Source organism: Hesperophylax consimilis, chromosome 19, assembly GCF_061612785.1.
Source record: "Hesperophylax consimilis isolate HC1 chromosome 19, BYU_Hcon_1.0, whole genome shotgun sequence".
NCBI classification, from domain to species: domain Eukaryota; kingdom Metazoa; phylum Arthropoda; class Insecta; order Trichoptera; family Limnephilidae; genus Hesperophylax; species Hesperophylax consimilis.
Window position 1 is genome coordinate 30,809,826 of NC_142854.1, and position 16,952 is coordinate 30,826,777.

General features: G+C 36.8%; 1 protein-coding gene and 1 long non-coding RNA gene across 2 annotated transcripts in view; both read left to right on the forward strand.

The window, feature by feature from the left end:
- LOC149415130 (116 kDa U5 small nuclear ribonucleoprotein component) overlaps positions 1 to 11,285 on the forward strand; it is a 28,622-nt gene extending 17,337 nt beyond the window's left edge. Inside the window, exons 11-17 of the mRNA XM_089643295.1 lie at positions 2,716 to 2,851; positions 3,022 to 3,220; positions 5,917 to 6,059; positions 7,237 to 7,373; positions 7,753 to 7,873; positions 9,309 to 9,501; positions 9,750 to 11,285. Of these exons, the coding sequence (XP_089499421.1) occupies positions 2,716 to 2,851; positions 3,022 to 3,220; positions 5,917 to 6,059; positions 7,237 to 7,373; positions 7,753 to 7,873; positions 9,309 to 9,501; positions 9,750 to 9,912 (1,092 nt within the window). The 3' untranslated portion in view covers positions 9,913 to 11,285. The remainder of the gene's footprint in view (positions 1 to 2,715; positions 2,852 to 3,021; positions 3,221 to 5,916; positions 6,060 to 7,236; positions 7,374 to 7,752; positions 7,874 to 9,308; positions 9,502 to 9,749) is intronic.
- Positions 11,286 to 12,212: 927 nt separating this feature from the next.
- Positions 12,213 to 16,952, forward strand: LOC149415131 (uncharacterized). The gene is made up of 3 exons (XR_016303885.1): positions 12,213 to 12,454; positions 14,553 to 14,725; positions 15,947 to 16,952. It is a non-coding gene; the product is annotated as an uncharacterized LOC149415131 (long non-coding RNA).

Below are 16,952 nucleotides of genomic sequence, written 5' to 3' on the forward strand. Positions count from 1 at the left end.
GAGGATAACGAGGAACTGGTAATATATCTATTAATAGTCGTAGATACTTATATACGGAGGTTGTTTAATTAGGAATATAATAAACTGACAATACAAGTAACAAGTTGCCTAAAGGCCGTCTAGCGATAGAATGGCTTCCCGCCACCCGACGATGTAATCCGAGGCCTTTAGTAGCGTTCGGTTATGTTCGGTAGAACCCGAAGCTACCCGAACGCAAACACCAAACACTACACTTATATTTTCGTTTAAAAGTTTATAATAGACACTTCCAAATAATTGTAATACAGTATTCTCTCAGTAATTCACTGCTGGATTATCTAATAACTACTGTCCTAATAATACGGTATTTATATGTCAAATTTAGTAGACCGCCGCGTGCGTAAACTCGAGAGCTAAACCAAGTACACCAGTGATTTTATTATCTTAGTACATATTACATACTTGGTTACTATATCGCCGTCTAGCTTGGAGATGGTGAACATGGAGTAAGGAAGGAATCCGACTTACCTCTTTGATGTTCTTCAAAGATGATGATGGTATGATTTCACGCACAAGCTTCCATAACATCCAGGTTTGATACGAAACACACTGAGGGAACCACAGACATATGAATATTAATAGACTAGAAATTAAGGATGAGGGGTAAAATCAACTGTTGAAGAACGAAGAGGGTAAAGCTGACTGATTCGTCAATAAATCAATCTGATAGTAAATAGGCATCTCGCCTTATAATATCACCATTTAGTTTTTAAAAGTAAAATCTGCTTTTGAATGAATAGACATTTTTACATGGGAGCGCAAATTACTCGCCACGTTATGAACTAATTTGCGAAGTCCAAATTCGGCAAAGTAAATTTCTTTTATTTTCAGAGTCGTAGTTAGTTTCAGAGTATTTAGTTAAGACACTTTTACAAATGTTTCATAATTTACTTACCCCAGTAAACAACGATGAGCATACTTGAGAATCGCTACATTGTGATGTGATAGTATATATTTCTAAAACTGATCCATATAATACGGTGTGAATAAGCTTAAAATAAAGTAAAATAATGCTTACTTATGGAATGTAATACGACAATTGGGTTTATTCTCTTTTTCACATCTATTTTTACAAGTTTTCATATCACAAGCAACCATTTTGCCGTGTTATTTTGTAAAATGCTTCGACCATAGCTCGACGCTAGTTAGAACAAGAATGATGACGTCACATTCTCAAGATTCACGGGAAGCCATACGCGAGCTCAGCCGGCTCCAATGGAACCGGTATGGGGAGTGGGGATAATACGCTTTTAATCACTTAGGGCAGGTCTACTAATATTCATATGTCTATGGAGGGAACTGAATATGTTCACTGCACAGGCCTTCTACCCTGAGTCGATATTAATTATAGCACTGATAACAACAGATGTTCATCAAGAGCTGACCATTAACCTTTTTAATGCCGGAAGGTATTAGTATGGCTGTGAATTATTAAGGCTGTGTGTCGTTTACGCCATCGTTCACTTAGAAAATATATCGGTCAAAGTAATTTTACAATTATTTTCGTAAAACAAAAACTCGAAAATCTTACAGCAAACACACTTTGCAAACTAATAATAACCACTCATTTGCACAAGTATCACAAATTATAACTTATTAATCACGAAAAGTAAATTAATTAGATAAAAAACCGCGAAATGTAACATATATTGTCATGTGATGCTTTTGGGTAGATCACTGTAAAGTCGGTAATATCAATAAACTGTAATATTAAAGTTTCTCGATAATCCCTCTTCATCTCGGTCAGATGTCTCTATATGTTCCACCTTTTAAATTATTCTACACATTGACTCAATCGTTAATAGGTCGTATAAAATGCTTGGTTTCGTGCTACGTGTAAGTAAAATATTCAGTAATCCGCGTACAATCGTAATGTTAGATTTCGCATTAGTCAGAAGTACACTGGAATATGCATCGCAAATTTGGAATCCACAATATAAACTTGACATAGATAGTATAGAATGTATCCAAAACAAATTTATAAAATATATTACTTCCAAATTCAACAATAACTTTGAGTGTACATTTGAAACTTTGCAGCAACGACGGCTCAATATTTATTCACAGAATTTTAAACAATAACATAGACTGTACCGAACTTCTGTCCCTTATTAATTTTAACATACCTTTGAGACGTAAACGACATTCAGTGCTATTCCATACGCTAAATTATAAAACAAATGCAGCATCTAATTCACCAATTAACCGAGCTCTTCATACTCTAAATAATATTTGTCTAAACTCTAACATTGACATTTTTTCAGATTCACTGCCCAAATTCAAATGTGGCATCATGTCAATAATTTAAACTGTTCACACACACACACACAAACATCCACTTATACAATACACACACACACCTGTATACTACATACGTCATCTGGTAATTAAGGAATAAACATACCACCTAGCAGACATTGCATCTCTGTAAATCATGTACTGTTTGTTTCTATAATATAAAATAAAAATAATCAAGCAACAAAGCCATAAATAAGGGCGTGTGAATGTGCAAATAGTGGATGACCAGCCTGCCGTACACGGTAACGAAGAGCGCGTCATTAAAAAACGTGCTTATTGCACAGACTCGGTTAACCTTCGTCTACAATCTTAGTCTTAGAACTTTGTGCACAGTATGAATAAAATAAAGTGTATAATATAGTTTGTTGTTGACCCCAGGTGAACAAGAGTTATCCGCTACTTTCCACCCGCGTAGAAGAATCCGGAGAACATGTGGTGCTGGGAACAGGAGAGCTGTACCTGGACTGCGTCATGCACGACCTGAGGAAGATGTACTCTGAGATTGACATCAAAGGTACGTAACATTATTTTATAAAATTCGGTTTTATCAGATTACCGAGTCGTTTAACCAGTGGTCATATCGAAGTATTTAAATTATTTTATCACAGATTAATCACACATTCGGGAGGCATTTGGGGACATAAATTGTAAATAAGTGTAAATAAATTTATTATCTTTCTTCAGTGGCGGATCCGGTGGTATCCTTCTGCGAAACGGTGGTGGAGACATCCTCGCTGAAGTGCTTTGCGGAGACGCCCAACCGGCGCAACAAGCTCACCATGATCGCCGAGCCCCTCGAGCGAGGGCTGGCTGAGGACATTGAGACGGGATCCGTGTCCATTGCATGGAACAAGAAGAGGCTCGGGGAGTTCTTCCAAACCAGGTAAGATTAAATTAAAATGGTCTTTTGAAGAGTCGGCTGCCATACATACAATACAGACAAAACTATTGTTTCATATTGCGTATGTAATCGTAACATGTTAAGGGGGTATTTCACTATCTCTGATTATGTTCTGACTAAGCACTAATCCGCGGATTAGTCATTTTTTCGTTTTCACTATATCTGAATAACGCTCGGGTTAAAGTTCGATTTGACTTAATCAGTGCTCGAACCTCACGTTACGCGCTATTCCTCGAATCAAAGATGGCGTCAAAACATTCCGAGTTTGACAGCGGAGAAGTGAGTCGAATTTTGTTGAGAATTATTATGGATACCGAGGTTTTTGATTTACAGAAGCAGGTGAAAGGGCGGCGATGCGAAGGCCGCAAGTTTTAAGAGCTCGAATGAATTTGAATGCTTGTATGATCCATCCTGAATTATTTGATTGTGTTTAAAATAAGAAACAATGTATTATAATTCGACACGAATCTATCTAAAATGACCTGATAATCAACATAACATAACCAAAAAATGCACACTTTGCGGTATGCGGACTGTGACGCATGACAGCCGTGGCAGTAGATGGAGTAACTGCAAACATTTTGCGATGTTGCCAGACTATTTCGAGTGTTATCTATCCGGAAGCTCGGCAACAATGGTGAAACGGTCGCCGTTGAATAACGAAGTTATTCTGATCTTTAAAGCCAGCCAACGGCTAGCTAGTCAGATATTTAGCCCGACATAGTGAAATACCCCCTAAGTGTATTTTCATAAAATAATTCAATTAACGCCATCCATGAACGCGTAACTTTACATTTACACCAAGTGGGAAATTCATGCAAGTTTCACTATAACTTGAAACCAACTAATTTGACACTTATTTATTTATTTTATACTAGCTGACATTTACCCAGCGTTGTTGGGGTTTAACCTTAGGAGATAGATATACACCGTCCTAGACTTTTCTGTAGGCCTTTTTAAGATAAACAATTCTGTAGTACATTATTTTGATGTATCTCGTAAGGTTTAGCCAGCGTTTGCAACGTTAGACTTTTCTCTATTTTCTATAATTACAATATGTATGTTTTGTTTATATAAACCTTCTGGAAGAGATTCTCAAAATTTTAGTTAAAACCATATCAAAATTCCGTTGCGTAGTTTAGAAGAACTAAGCGCACAAACGCTAGATGCGGAAAGCGACTTTATTTTATACTATTTAAAGATTTTAAAATCAATCCGTACATTGGTTATGGTGATGCTACAATTAACAGATATTAAATATTTCAATAATGTCTTATATGTGGTATGTATGTGTGAGTTTGCTTGTATATGTATGCGCATTGAGCTGTTTATAATATTATTGACATGATCCCACTTTTAAATTTGGGCAGTGAATCGGAAAAAAATGTCGATGTTAGATTTTAGACAAATATTATTGAATTTATGAAGAGCACAGTCAAATGGGGAATTAGATGCTGCATTTGTTTTGTAATTATGCGTGTGGAATAGCGGTGTATGTCGCGTACGTCTCAAAGGTAAGCTAAAATTAATTAGGGACAGAAGATCGATACATTGGATGTTATGTATAATTCAGCTACTACTTCTCGCTTTTGCTGCAAAGATTGAATATACGTTCAGTGTTAAGGCGATTCACTACATCGTGTAATAATTTAAATTGAGCCGCTATCAATAACAACCCTTTCGTAGATGGCGATAAGGTTTAAATTCCCGCTTAACACCATCCGCCTGTTTTGATTTATGCAAGAAAAAAACATGGCCAAAAACATGCCTTTTATTTTATTTTGTGGATGTTCAGGCATAAATATTTAATTTATTTTCGATCATTTTATAAATAACTTAATTTGCCACATTATACAATAAAATCATAACCGAAAATGGGTTCGTAAGTAGGAGATTTTGAACTTTAAAGCAGTTTTCATAGGCCTTTACATTATTTTTTTCTGGGCTTATAAAAAGACTTATCTAAAAAAATACTCGATTGTCTTAAACGCCAAGATGTATTTTACTCGCAGTATTTAATTAAAGCATCTGAAACATTTCTAGGCGACCAAATTTTCAAACCAAAAACACGTGATTTTGCATTACTACGTATGGCATCGCCTTAATTTTTTATTTTTTTTATTTATTTATTTATACGCCCATTGGGATTTTACATACATAGTTAAAAAAAAAGTAATATTCTGAAGATTGCAAGTTCACAAAAGTAATAGTAAAAATACATATAACCATATCCATTTGACACATTATAACAGCAAGTAAATAGTACAAAAATAGGAATATTCCTACTCCTAAGTTATTCAGACTTAAATTAGTTAATAAATAATGTAAAGTTTATATGTAAATGCTTGGTAGTGGCAGCAGTAACATGATACAATACGACACATAGTGTATGAGGCCTTTGAGTAAGAAAGCTAACGAAATAATTATTATTGGCAGTATTGTTAACAAATATACTGCGTTTGACTGGTTGTAGTGGCCTGCTAAATCGAGGGCGATCGGTCAGCCATTTTACATAGTTTATATAAAAAAATATTGTGTTCGAAGAATCAATATATCGGCGTTGCCCAAAAAACTAATTAATAAAGAGTGGAGTGGTAGCGAGAATCTGTCCAACTATTCGGTTATCTACATTGTCCCCATATTACGGTATCTACATGTATTCTTGTGTCTGTTTTCAGATATGACTGGGATTTGCTGGCCGCCCGTTCCATTTGGGCCTTCGGTCCTGACTCTGCGGGTCCCAACATCCTGGTGGATGACACCCTCCCGTCAGAAGTGGACAAGTCCCTCCTGTCCTCCGTCAAGGATAGTATTGTACAAGGTGAGAACTACTTCATCTAATTTTATTTTAATTCTATTGCAACAACATTGTATAACCACTAACAGGTTCCATGATGACTCAACATTGTATAACCACTAACTGGTTCCATGATGACTCAACACAATGACAATTCAACACACCTTTAAAAAGTGATGTAAAGTCATTAGAAGCGATGAAAAAAAACTAACCTAACCTATAATCTAGGCAGGTAAGTGCCTTTGTAAATTAACGCTCCGTTCGCTAAACCAAAAGATAGGTATTCGCAAATGTGACTTACGGAAGAGTTGGTTGTGAAGTTTCTTTGATATGTTTCTTTTTGGTAGCTCTCGTATGGTGGAGGAGTTCACAGGCACTCGTATAAGCTAATTATAAATTAAATCTAAAATTCTAATTGACACATCGGTTGTTTTATCGGTACGGTGTTTTGGTCAACTGTCATTGGATGACATTTTCGCTACGGCGCCGGCGGCTAGATTCAACTCAAAGCAACAATGCGCAGATTCAAACCAGTTAAATTTGAATCCTAGCCTCCTTATTGGTTGGAGCGGATAAAGCATGAAAGAAAGAGCGGAAAGCAAGAATGAAAGCTGTGGAGATGAGATCCCTGAGGCGTATGTGTGATAAAACCATGTATGATCATGTGAGAAATGTGAAGATCCGCAAAGAATGCATGGCTGATGTAAGCGTAAAGAGCAAGATTAAGAAAGGGACGCTCAGATCGTTTGGGCATGTAGAGCGAATGAAAGAATAAATATGTGTAATGTGGAGGAAGTTGGAGACGCTCGAGGACGACCTGGCACGATCAAGTGAATCAGAGTCGGGCCATGTCAGAAGTCAGAATAATAGAAGAGTATGTATGAATGTGAATGAAGCAAGAAGTGTGGGCCAAGACCGAGTTGTTTTGCTGTCTGTCCTCTCTGCCTATCCTGCGGGGAAACAGCGTGAAGGTTGGAATAATCTGGACCCCGACCTCGAGTTGCCACCTTATTTACTATCCTGTTATTCTCGACAGAAAACGCCATATATGGCTAACCTAATATACTAATCTAGTGCCATCTATGGGTGAGCTCATATACTAATATCAAGAATATTACAGGTAGATTCACCCTTCCTTCCTAAAGAATGGTAATGAAATGTATAGCACCTCAAAATGAAAAAATGTTTTATTTGTTTGCAGGATTCCAGTGGGGCACCAGAGAGGGGCCCCTTTGCGAGGAGCCCATCCGGAATGTGAAGTTCAAGATCCTGGATGCCGTCATAGCCGGGGAGCCACTGCACCGAGGAGGCGGGCAGATTATCCCTACCGCAAGAAGGGTACGTAGTCCATCCTGTCAACAGTAAGAATTTTGTCCTTACATTTGTCAAGATTCATTCATTGCTATGTTATAATGAGGTTATCTCCAATTTTTATATTTTTACCTTCCCAGATTTTCCTCTCCTTCCTTTCCTTAAAAAAAACCCTTCACACAGCATCTGTGTGGGGTTAAAGTAAAAAAAAAAAAGTTAACGCAGTTGTTGCACGGATCGTACAGCGGCACCCAGCTGACTCGAGGGCTTATACCGTAGAATTCGAGGTTAAATCTACCTTTGAGGGCCGTTAATTCCGTGCTACGTCAACCCCACTAGCGTTGGGCAGTTATGACCGTATCCCAGTGATGTACGCAGAGTTTTTACTAATGTATTATTGTTGCAGGTGGCCTACTCAGCCTTCTTGATGGCCACCCCCCGCCTCATGGAGCCCTACCTGTTTGTGGAGGTGCAAGCCCCCGCTGACTGTGTGTCCGCTGTCTACACTGTGCTTGCAAAGAGAAGAGGTAACGACTAACTGTAAAGATCATTGTACCACATCCATTGCACATTAGAGCGGAGTATGGAGTTGCCAATATTGAATGCGAATCAGTTTGTGCTTTATTGCGGACTGTAATCAATATTAGACACAACCTTTGAAGTAGCTGTGGTTAACAGTTAGAATTGGAAAATAATTATGAATCACCCTTGGTCTTTTCAATTGATATTATGGCCTTGAGGAACGTTGCTGGTTTAGAGAAGCAAAAGCTTCCGCAGTAGACTCGAATTAAACGCGTTGAGGGAACATTTTCCACATATTTTCTTAACAGACTGGTAATTTATTTATTAATTTAAAAGCCCTGATTGGGGCTGTTACATGATACATATTAATGTTTAATAAATTGTTGCAATGTCACTCATTTAGGTAATCCACACTGTCAGACAGGAACAGGTAATTGGGTGGAGGAATGCAGGAACATTTGTTAAAGGGAGATGCATATAGTTGCGTCAATATAGTGAATAATTATTTTTTTAGATTTTCATAATCGCTATATGTTTAATCTTTGACCCTGTACTATACAAGAAAAAAACACAAAATTTTACTGATCTGACAAAAAAAAACTGAAAAACTGACATTTTACTAGAGTTCTGTACAAAGCGCAATTTATAAAGTTTTTATTATTATTAGTGACAAGTGTTGGACTATTGTTACTCTTGTAATTCTTTTCAGTGACTACCGTTAATTTTTTTATTTTTATAAAAGCGCCGCCGCTGCGCTCATAGTCAGTCTAGTATGAGTACTCAACGACTCCTGCACCTGGCGACACTTCCTATGCCGCGCCGTTCACCATGACTGCTGTCGAAATCCATCCTCGTATCCGGTCTTTGGTCTAGCTTCTGAAAGCATGGCGTTGAGGACCGAACCATATCTCATTGGGGTACCAGGAATATCTGTTATCTTCACCACCAGAGATCAGCATCACCATCAAGTCTCCGTCCGCCGAAATACCAAAATACAACATCATCAGAAGACTTCAACTTCTCATCCACATCCTGCTGTGATGTGATCAACGTCTTATGCATCGAATCGTGATAGATGAGCACAGCTACACTGTCTACGTAATAAAGACAGCGATTCATCACAACGTCTTTCATTTGTCTCATATCGTATATATCGAACACCCACACTGTGTTTGGTGAATCAAAACAGTTAAAATTAAACATGGTACTGACTTATATTACGATTTGATAACCAAAAAATCGTCTCTATATCATCTCTATTAGATCTAAATCCATGGTGAAATATTGACTCCATAATATGTATGTATTGAGAAAGCATATTCCAGGGAAGGTTGAATATGTGTTTTGTTGTATATTTTTAACATCATGTCCAGTGTTAGAAAAAGGAAGGCTTCCCTGATTAAGTATGTTACTCATTAATGTGTGTTATTTGTTCCCCAGGTCACGTGACACAGGACGCCCCTGTGGCCGGTTCGCCCCTCTACATCGTAAAAGCCTTTGTGCCGGCCGTGGACTCGTTTGGCTTCGAGACGGACCTGCGCACGCACACGCAGGGACAGGCCTTCTGCCTGCAGGTCTTTCACCACTGGCAGATAGTGCCTGGCGACCCTCTGGACAAGAGCATCATCATCAGGTGGGTGATCATTATTTTATCAAAGGCTGACTGAAACGTTAACCTAACATTTGTGCCAGCTGTGGACTCATTTGGCTTCGGCCAATAGCAATACATTGGCACCTCTAAAACAGTGACTGTGTCGTTTATAAAAACAAGAAATAAAACTGGGCCAAGATGACTACCTTGCGGTACACCACTAGTGGCAGAAAATGGTTTATTTATGCAAGATTTTATTTTAACAATGAAAATAATTTTTTGTTTTGCAGACCTCTGGAGCCGCAGCCGGCGACCCACCTGGCCCGAGAGTTCATGGTGAAGACCCGAAGGAGAAAGGGCCTCAGCGAGGATGTCTCCATCAACAAGTTCTTCGACGATCCTATGTTGTTGGAGTTGGCTCGTCAGGACGTGATGCTTAACTATCCCCTCTAGACTTCGCCTCCCTCACGCAAGCACTCACCATCTGTCCGACTGCACGCCTGACTTCTTACCTCGTCGCTGAAGATCTTAACTTCCACTCCAAAGAACTCCACTTTGCCAGTGAACATAAACTTCTCCAGGTTCAAGTTCGCGATTGGGCGAGCTATACATTCAAAATATCTTGCAAAGATAAGTTTGTCAAGCTATAAATTAATTCATTTTGCTCTCCACCAAACTTGAAACGCATCCTGTTGTAATACACGAAACATTAATAACTGTTGTGTAGGTTGACCAATAACTATTTTGTGTAATGCTAGGTGAAGTCCCCGGCGTTGCCCAGGCTTTAAACAGAGTTTTTCGATACCTAATGAAGGTCAAGTGTGCAAAATTTCATCTATCATAATAAAACTGTAGATTTGTATACAAGTCAAATCCATACTGCCCACCCGGTGTCAGCCAAGCGACCGCCCGCCGCAGACACTCTTCTTTAGATTATATTATGTAAACAGTTTTAAAAAGAGAGAACACCTAGCTTTCTATTTGCATTTGAAAGTTTACCATAATATGCATTCTAAAATTTGTTGGAATTTTTCTGAATAAATCTCCGATCTGATAGATTTTTTAACTAACATGATATTATACTGTGTAGAACTGCGGATTTATCATACTTTTACCTTTATTTTGTACATATAAAGTTGTAAAAACACTAGTTATAATGTTTATTTTAAGATCATCAAACGATTGTTATAATTTTAAATAGGGATGTAACGATACATGTTTCTGCTGATACGGTATGATTCCTATTATTGAAGACAATTATTATACTGTTACCGATACAACCAGCATACTACGACCGAGATTACAATGTATGTATTGCTCTTTATTGCTCAACAATGAAATATAAAATGGTGGTAAGTTGGAAAAATAAACCATTTTCTGCCACTAGTGGTGTACCGCAAGGTAGTCATCTTGGCCCAGTTTTATTTCTTGTTTCTGGAAGGTCAGATAAATATGCAAATGAATTTATAAAATAGAACTAGTCTTAAACAACACCGAAGATAAGAAAAATGTGGATATTGTCAGTGTGTTTCTTGAAATTTAATTTAAACTTGAATATTGAACACGATACAATCAAACAATATAAACAAAAAAAATCTAAAATTTTTTCAGTGAAGATGTATCGGCAAGGCCGATATATCAATGACAATATCATTACATCCCTAATTATATATTAAAAAAACTGAAAAAAATTACTTTGTTTTATTATTATTTTTTATGTAAGATTTTTTTATTGAAGAAGTTGATATAAATTGTCAATTTGGGTGGTGGGTTTAGGTACCGCCGCCCCGGGAACCATTTATTGGATAACCAACACATCTGCCATAGGTCACACCAAGTGTTAGCTGCGTTTGGCGACTTAGTAGGTGTTTTTCCAGATGCGCATGCCCACCAGCTGCGTGGCTTTCCAAATCGCGAGAGGTTGGTTTGGGGAGACCCTTTGACCTCTCCAGCTGGTCTCAACGCATCGCCTTGCTCCGCAGTGGGGGGGATATATGCATATGTCCGTTACTCCTGGACACTGATCTGTAGATTCCTACCCAACCTTCTCAGAATTTCATCTCCAAAAAATTAACAAAACTCTCCACACAGCATCCCAAAAGATGACAAAGGCCCTGAGGTTTTTTCCTTAGGGCCTCCTGTGCGGTTAGTGTAAAAAAAATGGGAAAAAGAAAATCACTGAAAAATAATAAAAAACAATTACTGAAAGTATTATGTATTCGAATTGTTGATAAAAATAACAAATACAATATTGGATTGAATCACATATGCAGTATTGTATTTGTATGCCTTTCTTGAAAGAATTGTGTTTTTTATACAAACCAAACTAGTTATTCATATTATGTAAGTATGTGCGCGAACAAATAATTTGTCTTAATATTTTAAAGCATAACTTGCAAAAAGTGTATTTTCATAAAATAATTTAATTAACGCCATCTATGAACATGTAGATTAAAATTTATGTTAAGTTTAACCTTTTGCCATCTATCCCGACGTAAATCGACGTTTTGGTAGTAAATAAGTTTAAAGGAAGCGTTATTTCCATACTCTAGGCTTATTAAAGGGCGGCGGTTAGGGAAAAAAAATACTTAATCATTATTTAGTTTGATAGAGTGTTTTGGCTTCAAATACAAAATTAAGTTTGGTGTGAATATGGTTCGTGCAGCCGTTTCTCAAGTAGGTACTTTATTAATATATCATGAATTAGTAACGACCTTTCTGCAGATGTCCTTTTACTATGGTGAACTAAAATCAATCTGACAGCTGTTCTCTGTTCTGCTGAGTGCCTTAACTGCTCAATTTTCTTATTACATCATTTGCTTATCATTTACGTATTTTGGATTAGGTGCCAACCATCACTTTTATAATTATATTAAATAGATTTAATTTGCCTTTTCCGGGAGGTGTCTTCACCCACTCCCGATTCCTGATATAAGGTTATGTTCCTCGCCATTGGGACGCGTTGATATTGAAACCGTTGCGCTTCGTCAAGTACGTGAGTATTTAATTTTATCCGTTTTCTGACTGCCAGAAATACAGTTTACGTATTTGGTAAATGTTAAATGCATGTTTTTCCATCTCCCCCAACGTAAATAGTTTAGTAATAAGGTTGAAACAAAGAATTATTACAATAATTTATGCGTTTTAAGTCCTCCGGCTAATTTGTTTGGTTTTGGGAACTAACAGCTGTTACCCGTAGAGTCAATTTGTCCTCTTTTCGGAAAAGCTCATGCGGTAGAAACAGCCAGAAAGCTGTATAAATGAGATTCTTGGGGCGTATGTGTGTTAAAACTATGGTGATTGTTAGCCTATATTCTAAATGAAAAAAATACCCCTTAATATTTTCACTGGAGTTAAAAATGGTGTTTAAAATAATCATCAAAATCTCAAATCAAAACAGGCTACATTCCTATAATAGCAATTTAAAAAAGAGCATATTTTCGACACATTCTACGGTCTCATAGTCATAGTTAGAAATATTAACTAAAAGGTGATAGAAAGAGAAAAAAATCAATCTTTATATTCAAATATAGAAATTCACAATAGAAAAATTAAAAACGAATACCTCTGTGAAACCAAAGGTTCCGTCCGCAATTTGAGAAAAAAAATTAAACTGTACCTTTTTTGTCTACTACTTTTAAATGAAACAACAAAAAAGGTTGCAGTAATGTTTATAATACATTTGTTTGATAAAATATGTGTTTTTATTCGTTATCAGTAATTTGAGTTCAATGTTTAGACAATATAAAATAAGGTGAGCCATTTTTAAAACTTTTTTTATGTTTGTTTTCAATATTTTATTTCAAAAGAGTTTTTAGTTTTAGGATAATTTCAGAAATATCTAATTTATTTTGGGTATTATTGAGTTAGATATTAATTCTCACACACATATTTCCGACTTTCTGACAGCATCTCAAAGAAATGTAACGGTCATTGGTCACATTTGCCCGAGGCCTGAAGGGTTAAGATTGAAACGGAATACGTTAATTTTAGCGTTTTCCTATTGCTATTATTTGTGAAGACCCAATGACCAAATTAAATACCTAAGTCCATCCGTTCACGGGGCAACTGAAAATAAAACCAGTTGGCAACTCAAATTGCTATCCTGTGTATTTCAATGGCGGTCCGCACCAAAATCTCCTAGATCACAATGTAGTTTGCGAGGTTTTGTCCGCACACGGCGCAACCAGTTTTCAACGGAGTCTCAACCACAGTCACTTGCAAATCGCCAGCTCGTTTCAGTTGCCCATAGATATGTCAGTTTTCAAGAAATTTGCAATTTGTCCATGCTTCAAGTGCTGTCAGATTACGATATGAGCAAGAAAATATTGAATTAGTTCGGGAGGACTATAGGCTTCCGAATTGTGCAAGAAAAGAAAAAAAATAATGGCGGCTTCATATTCACTTGATTCTGCAGACTTTCTTTACCGCATTATGATAGTGACAGATGACAGCTGAAGTGTTATTCTTGTTGTTAAACAAGTTTAGATAATTTGTGAAATCGCAAACTAGAGTCGCGCCGTGAAAAAAGCTCGACAAACAGTTTGTAACCGGCCATTGCCAACCAGTTTCTATTTAGTTTCAGTTGCCCCATGAGCGGAAGGACTTATAGGTGAAACCATTTAACATTGTACGGTTTATCTATGAAACTTCGCTGTTTGAGTTTTTAGGTTATGTTCATTATTCACTGGCGTAGTAATGCTGAAAATAGCCAGAAAGATGTATAAATGAGATTCTTGAGGCGTATGTGTGTTAAAACTATGGTGATTGTTAGCCTATATTCTAAATGAAAAAATTACCCCTTAATATTTTCACTGGAGTTAAAAATGGTGTTTAAAATAATCATCAAAATCTCAAATCAAAACAGGCTACATTCCTATAATAGCAATTTAAAAAAGAGTATATTTTCGACACATTCTATGGTTAACTTTAATTTTAATGTAGTTAAAAAAAAATATAAGTGCCTGCTGTAAATACAATTCTGCCTTTTGTTTGACTCCCAGAATTCATCTAACTGTATTTATTAGTTTTATTATGGTAGTTGGTAATCTGAACCCAAGAAATAAAAGTTATTCTTTTTAACCAATGTTTAGGAATCCTTCACAAAAGATCTCCCGCATTGTCATGGATAACCCTAGTCCAGATGGAGTCGTCATCAAGGTGGAGCCAGGAATTGAAGATGAAGGAGGGAATGAAGAGTCTTTTATAGAAGTAGAAGTTCCAGTTTTTGGGAAAGAAAGCTTCGAGTACTTTCAACGCACAGCTGGTGAGAAAAAATAGACCATTTACAATTTCAAACGTTTTGCAGTGATGCTAATTATGCTTAATCATGTAAACAGTTCTGTGAAATTCGCGTCTAAAAAGCATGTTTCTAATTTTATCGTCTCTAAATAATATAAAACAAACTCGCTATCCGCGTTTGTCTGTTTGTGCACTTAGTTCTTCTAAACTACGCAACGGATTTTGATAGGGTTTTCACTATCATTTAGAGATTTTCTTCTGGATAATATAATATCATGTAATTCATGCATTTTATATTTATAGAAAGTAGAGAGACGAATTTGTTTTATAATCAAGTCGTAAAAATATATTTTCGGGTGCTTAAATTGCTAACGCTGGCTAAAACTTATGAGGATACATCAAAACAATGAACTACGGAATTGTACATCTTAAAAAGGCCTAGAAAAGTTTGAAGTGGTATATGTGTAAATCCTTAGAATAACCCCGAGCAACACCGGGCACACGACAGCTAGTATTTAATAAATCAAAAACAAATTTTCCTCTCAAATCGTAAGATTTTGAAATATTTGCCTACATAATTAAATTAAGCACAACTATTCGACGATTGATGAAATTTGAGAAAATAATATTTACCGAACCTTTAACGCAGTGTATGTTGAAACAAATTTTTCGCCTTGCGTCAGCTGATTCTTTTTTTGTAATAGCTTACCCTTTTTTAAAAAAAATTGTATATTTATAAATTGTACCGTCTTACAGATAATGTATTCATATATACATTTTTTAATAAATGTAGTATATATTCTACCATCAATAGTTATTTATATGCAGACATAATGATTTTTTGGTCGTGCATATCGGCTATTGCGGTGCACAACAGGTTAAAACGGCCACCGCGGTGCACCGTCTTTAATCGAAAAGTAAAAAAACAAATTTACAGAAAGACGACATGCAAAACGCTTTAGTATTCCGAGGTAAAACAGGACTTCGGGCGAAACAATCACATGTCTGTGCGTGATAGATATAAGATACATTAAATATATATATCAACGTCCTAGGCTAAATTTAGCCCAAATGGCTGTCATGGCAAATAATTTTTCTGTCTTTACTTACCCTTCCGAGGTTCGAGAGTTATTATGAATGTTTAGAACATAGAATTCTCAAATCATGCTTTCTTGTTTTGTGTCAATTATATAAATTTGATGTTTTAATTTTGGAGATTTATTTAGTTGTTTTTGCTTTTTTTCAGACTTAGTAACAGGCTTGAAGACGCTTCCTGGGGAAAAACCATTCTCATGTTCCCATTGTAACTACTCCTGCTCAGGAAAGACAGCGTTAGCCGGCCACTTGCGCACCCATACTGGAGAGAAACCTTTTGCATGTTCTTACTGCGACTATATATGTTCTCTAAAGGGAAGTTTAACAAAACACATGCAGACTCATAGCGGAGGCAAACCTTTCTCGTGTTCCTCTTGTAGCTATTCGTGTTCCCGTAACTCAGACCTAATTAAACACTTACGCACACATACCGGTGAAAAACCTTTTTCGTGTTCGTTCTGCGATTATTCGTTTTCTCGAAAGGAAAGTTTAAAAAACCACATTCTGACTCACAGTGAAGACAAACCTTTTCATTGTTCTATCTGTAACTTCACCTGTTCTCTAAGGGGATATTTAAAGAAACATATGATGTCTCACAGTGAAGCGAAACCTTTTCCATGCTCCTTCTGTAGTTATTCATGTTCCACTAAGTCGGGCCTAACTAAACACTTACGAACGCATAGTGGACACAAACCCTTTTCGTGTACCGACTGCAACTTTGAATGTGCACTGAAGGGAAATTTAAAGCGTCACATGCTGAGTCATTTAGAAATGGAACCAAAATCTTTATCCTGTTCCTATTGTAACTTTTTATGTTCTTTAAAGTCTACCTTAATAGCGCACATTCGGACTCACACTTTAATAAAACGTTTCTCGTGTTCCATTTGCAGTTATTCATGTTCCCTTAAGTCAGACCTGACGAGACACTCACGCACTCATAGTGGAGAAAAACCTTTCCCGTGTTCGGTCTGCGACTATTCATGTTCTCGAAAGGAAAGTTTAAAAATTCACATGTTGACTCACAGTGGAGAAAAAGCTTTTTCTTGTTCCGAGTGTACATTCTCATGCTCACTAAGGGGAAACTTGAAGCGACACATGCTGAGTCATAGTGGAGAGAAACCGTTTCCGTGTTCCATCTGTAACTCTTCATTTTCACA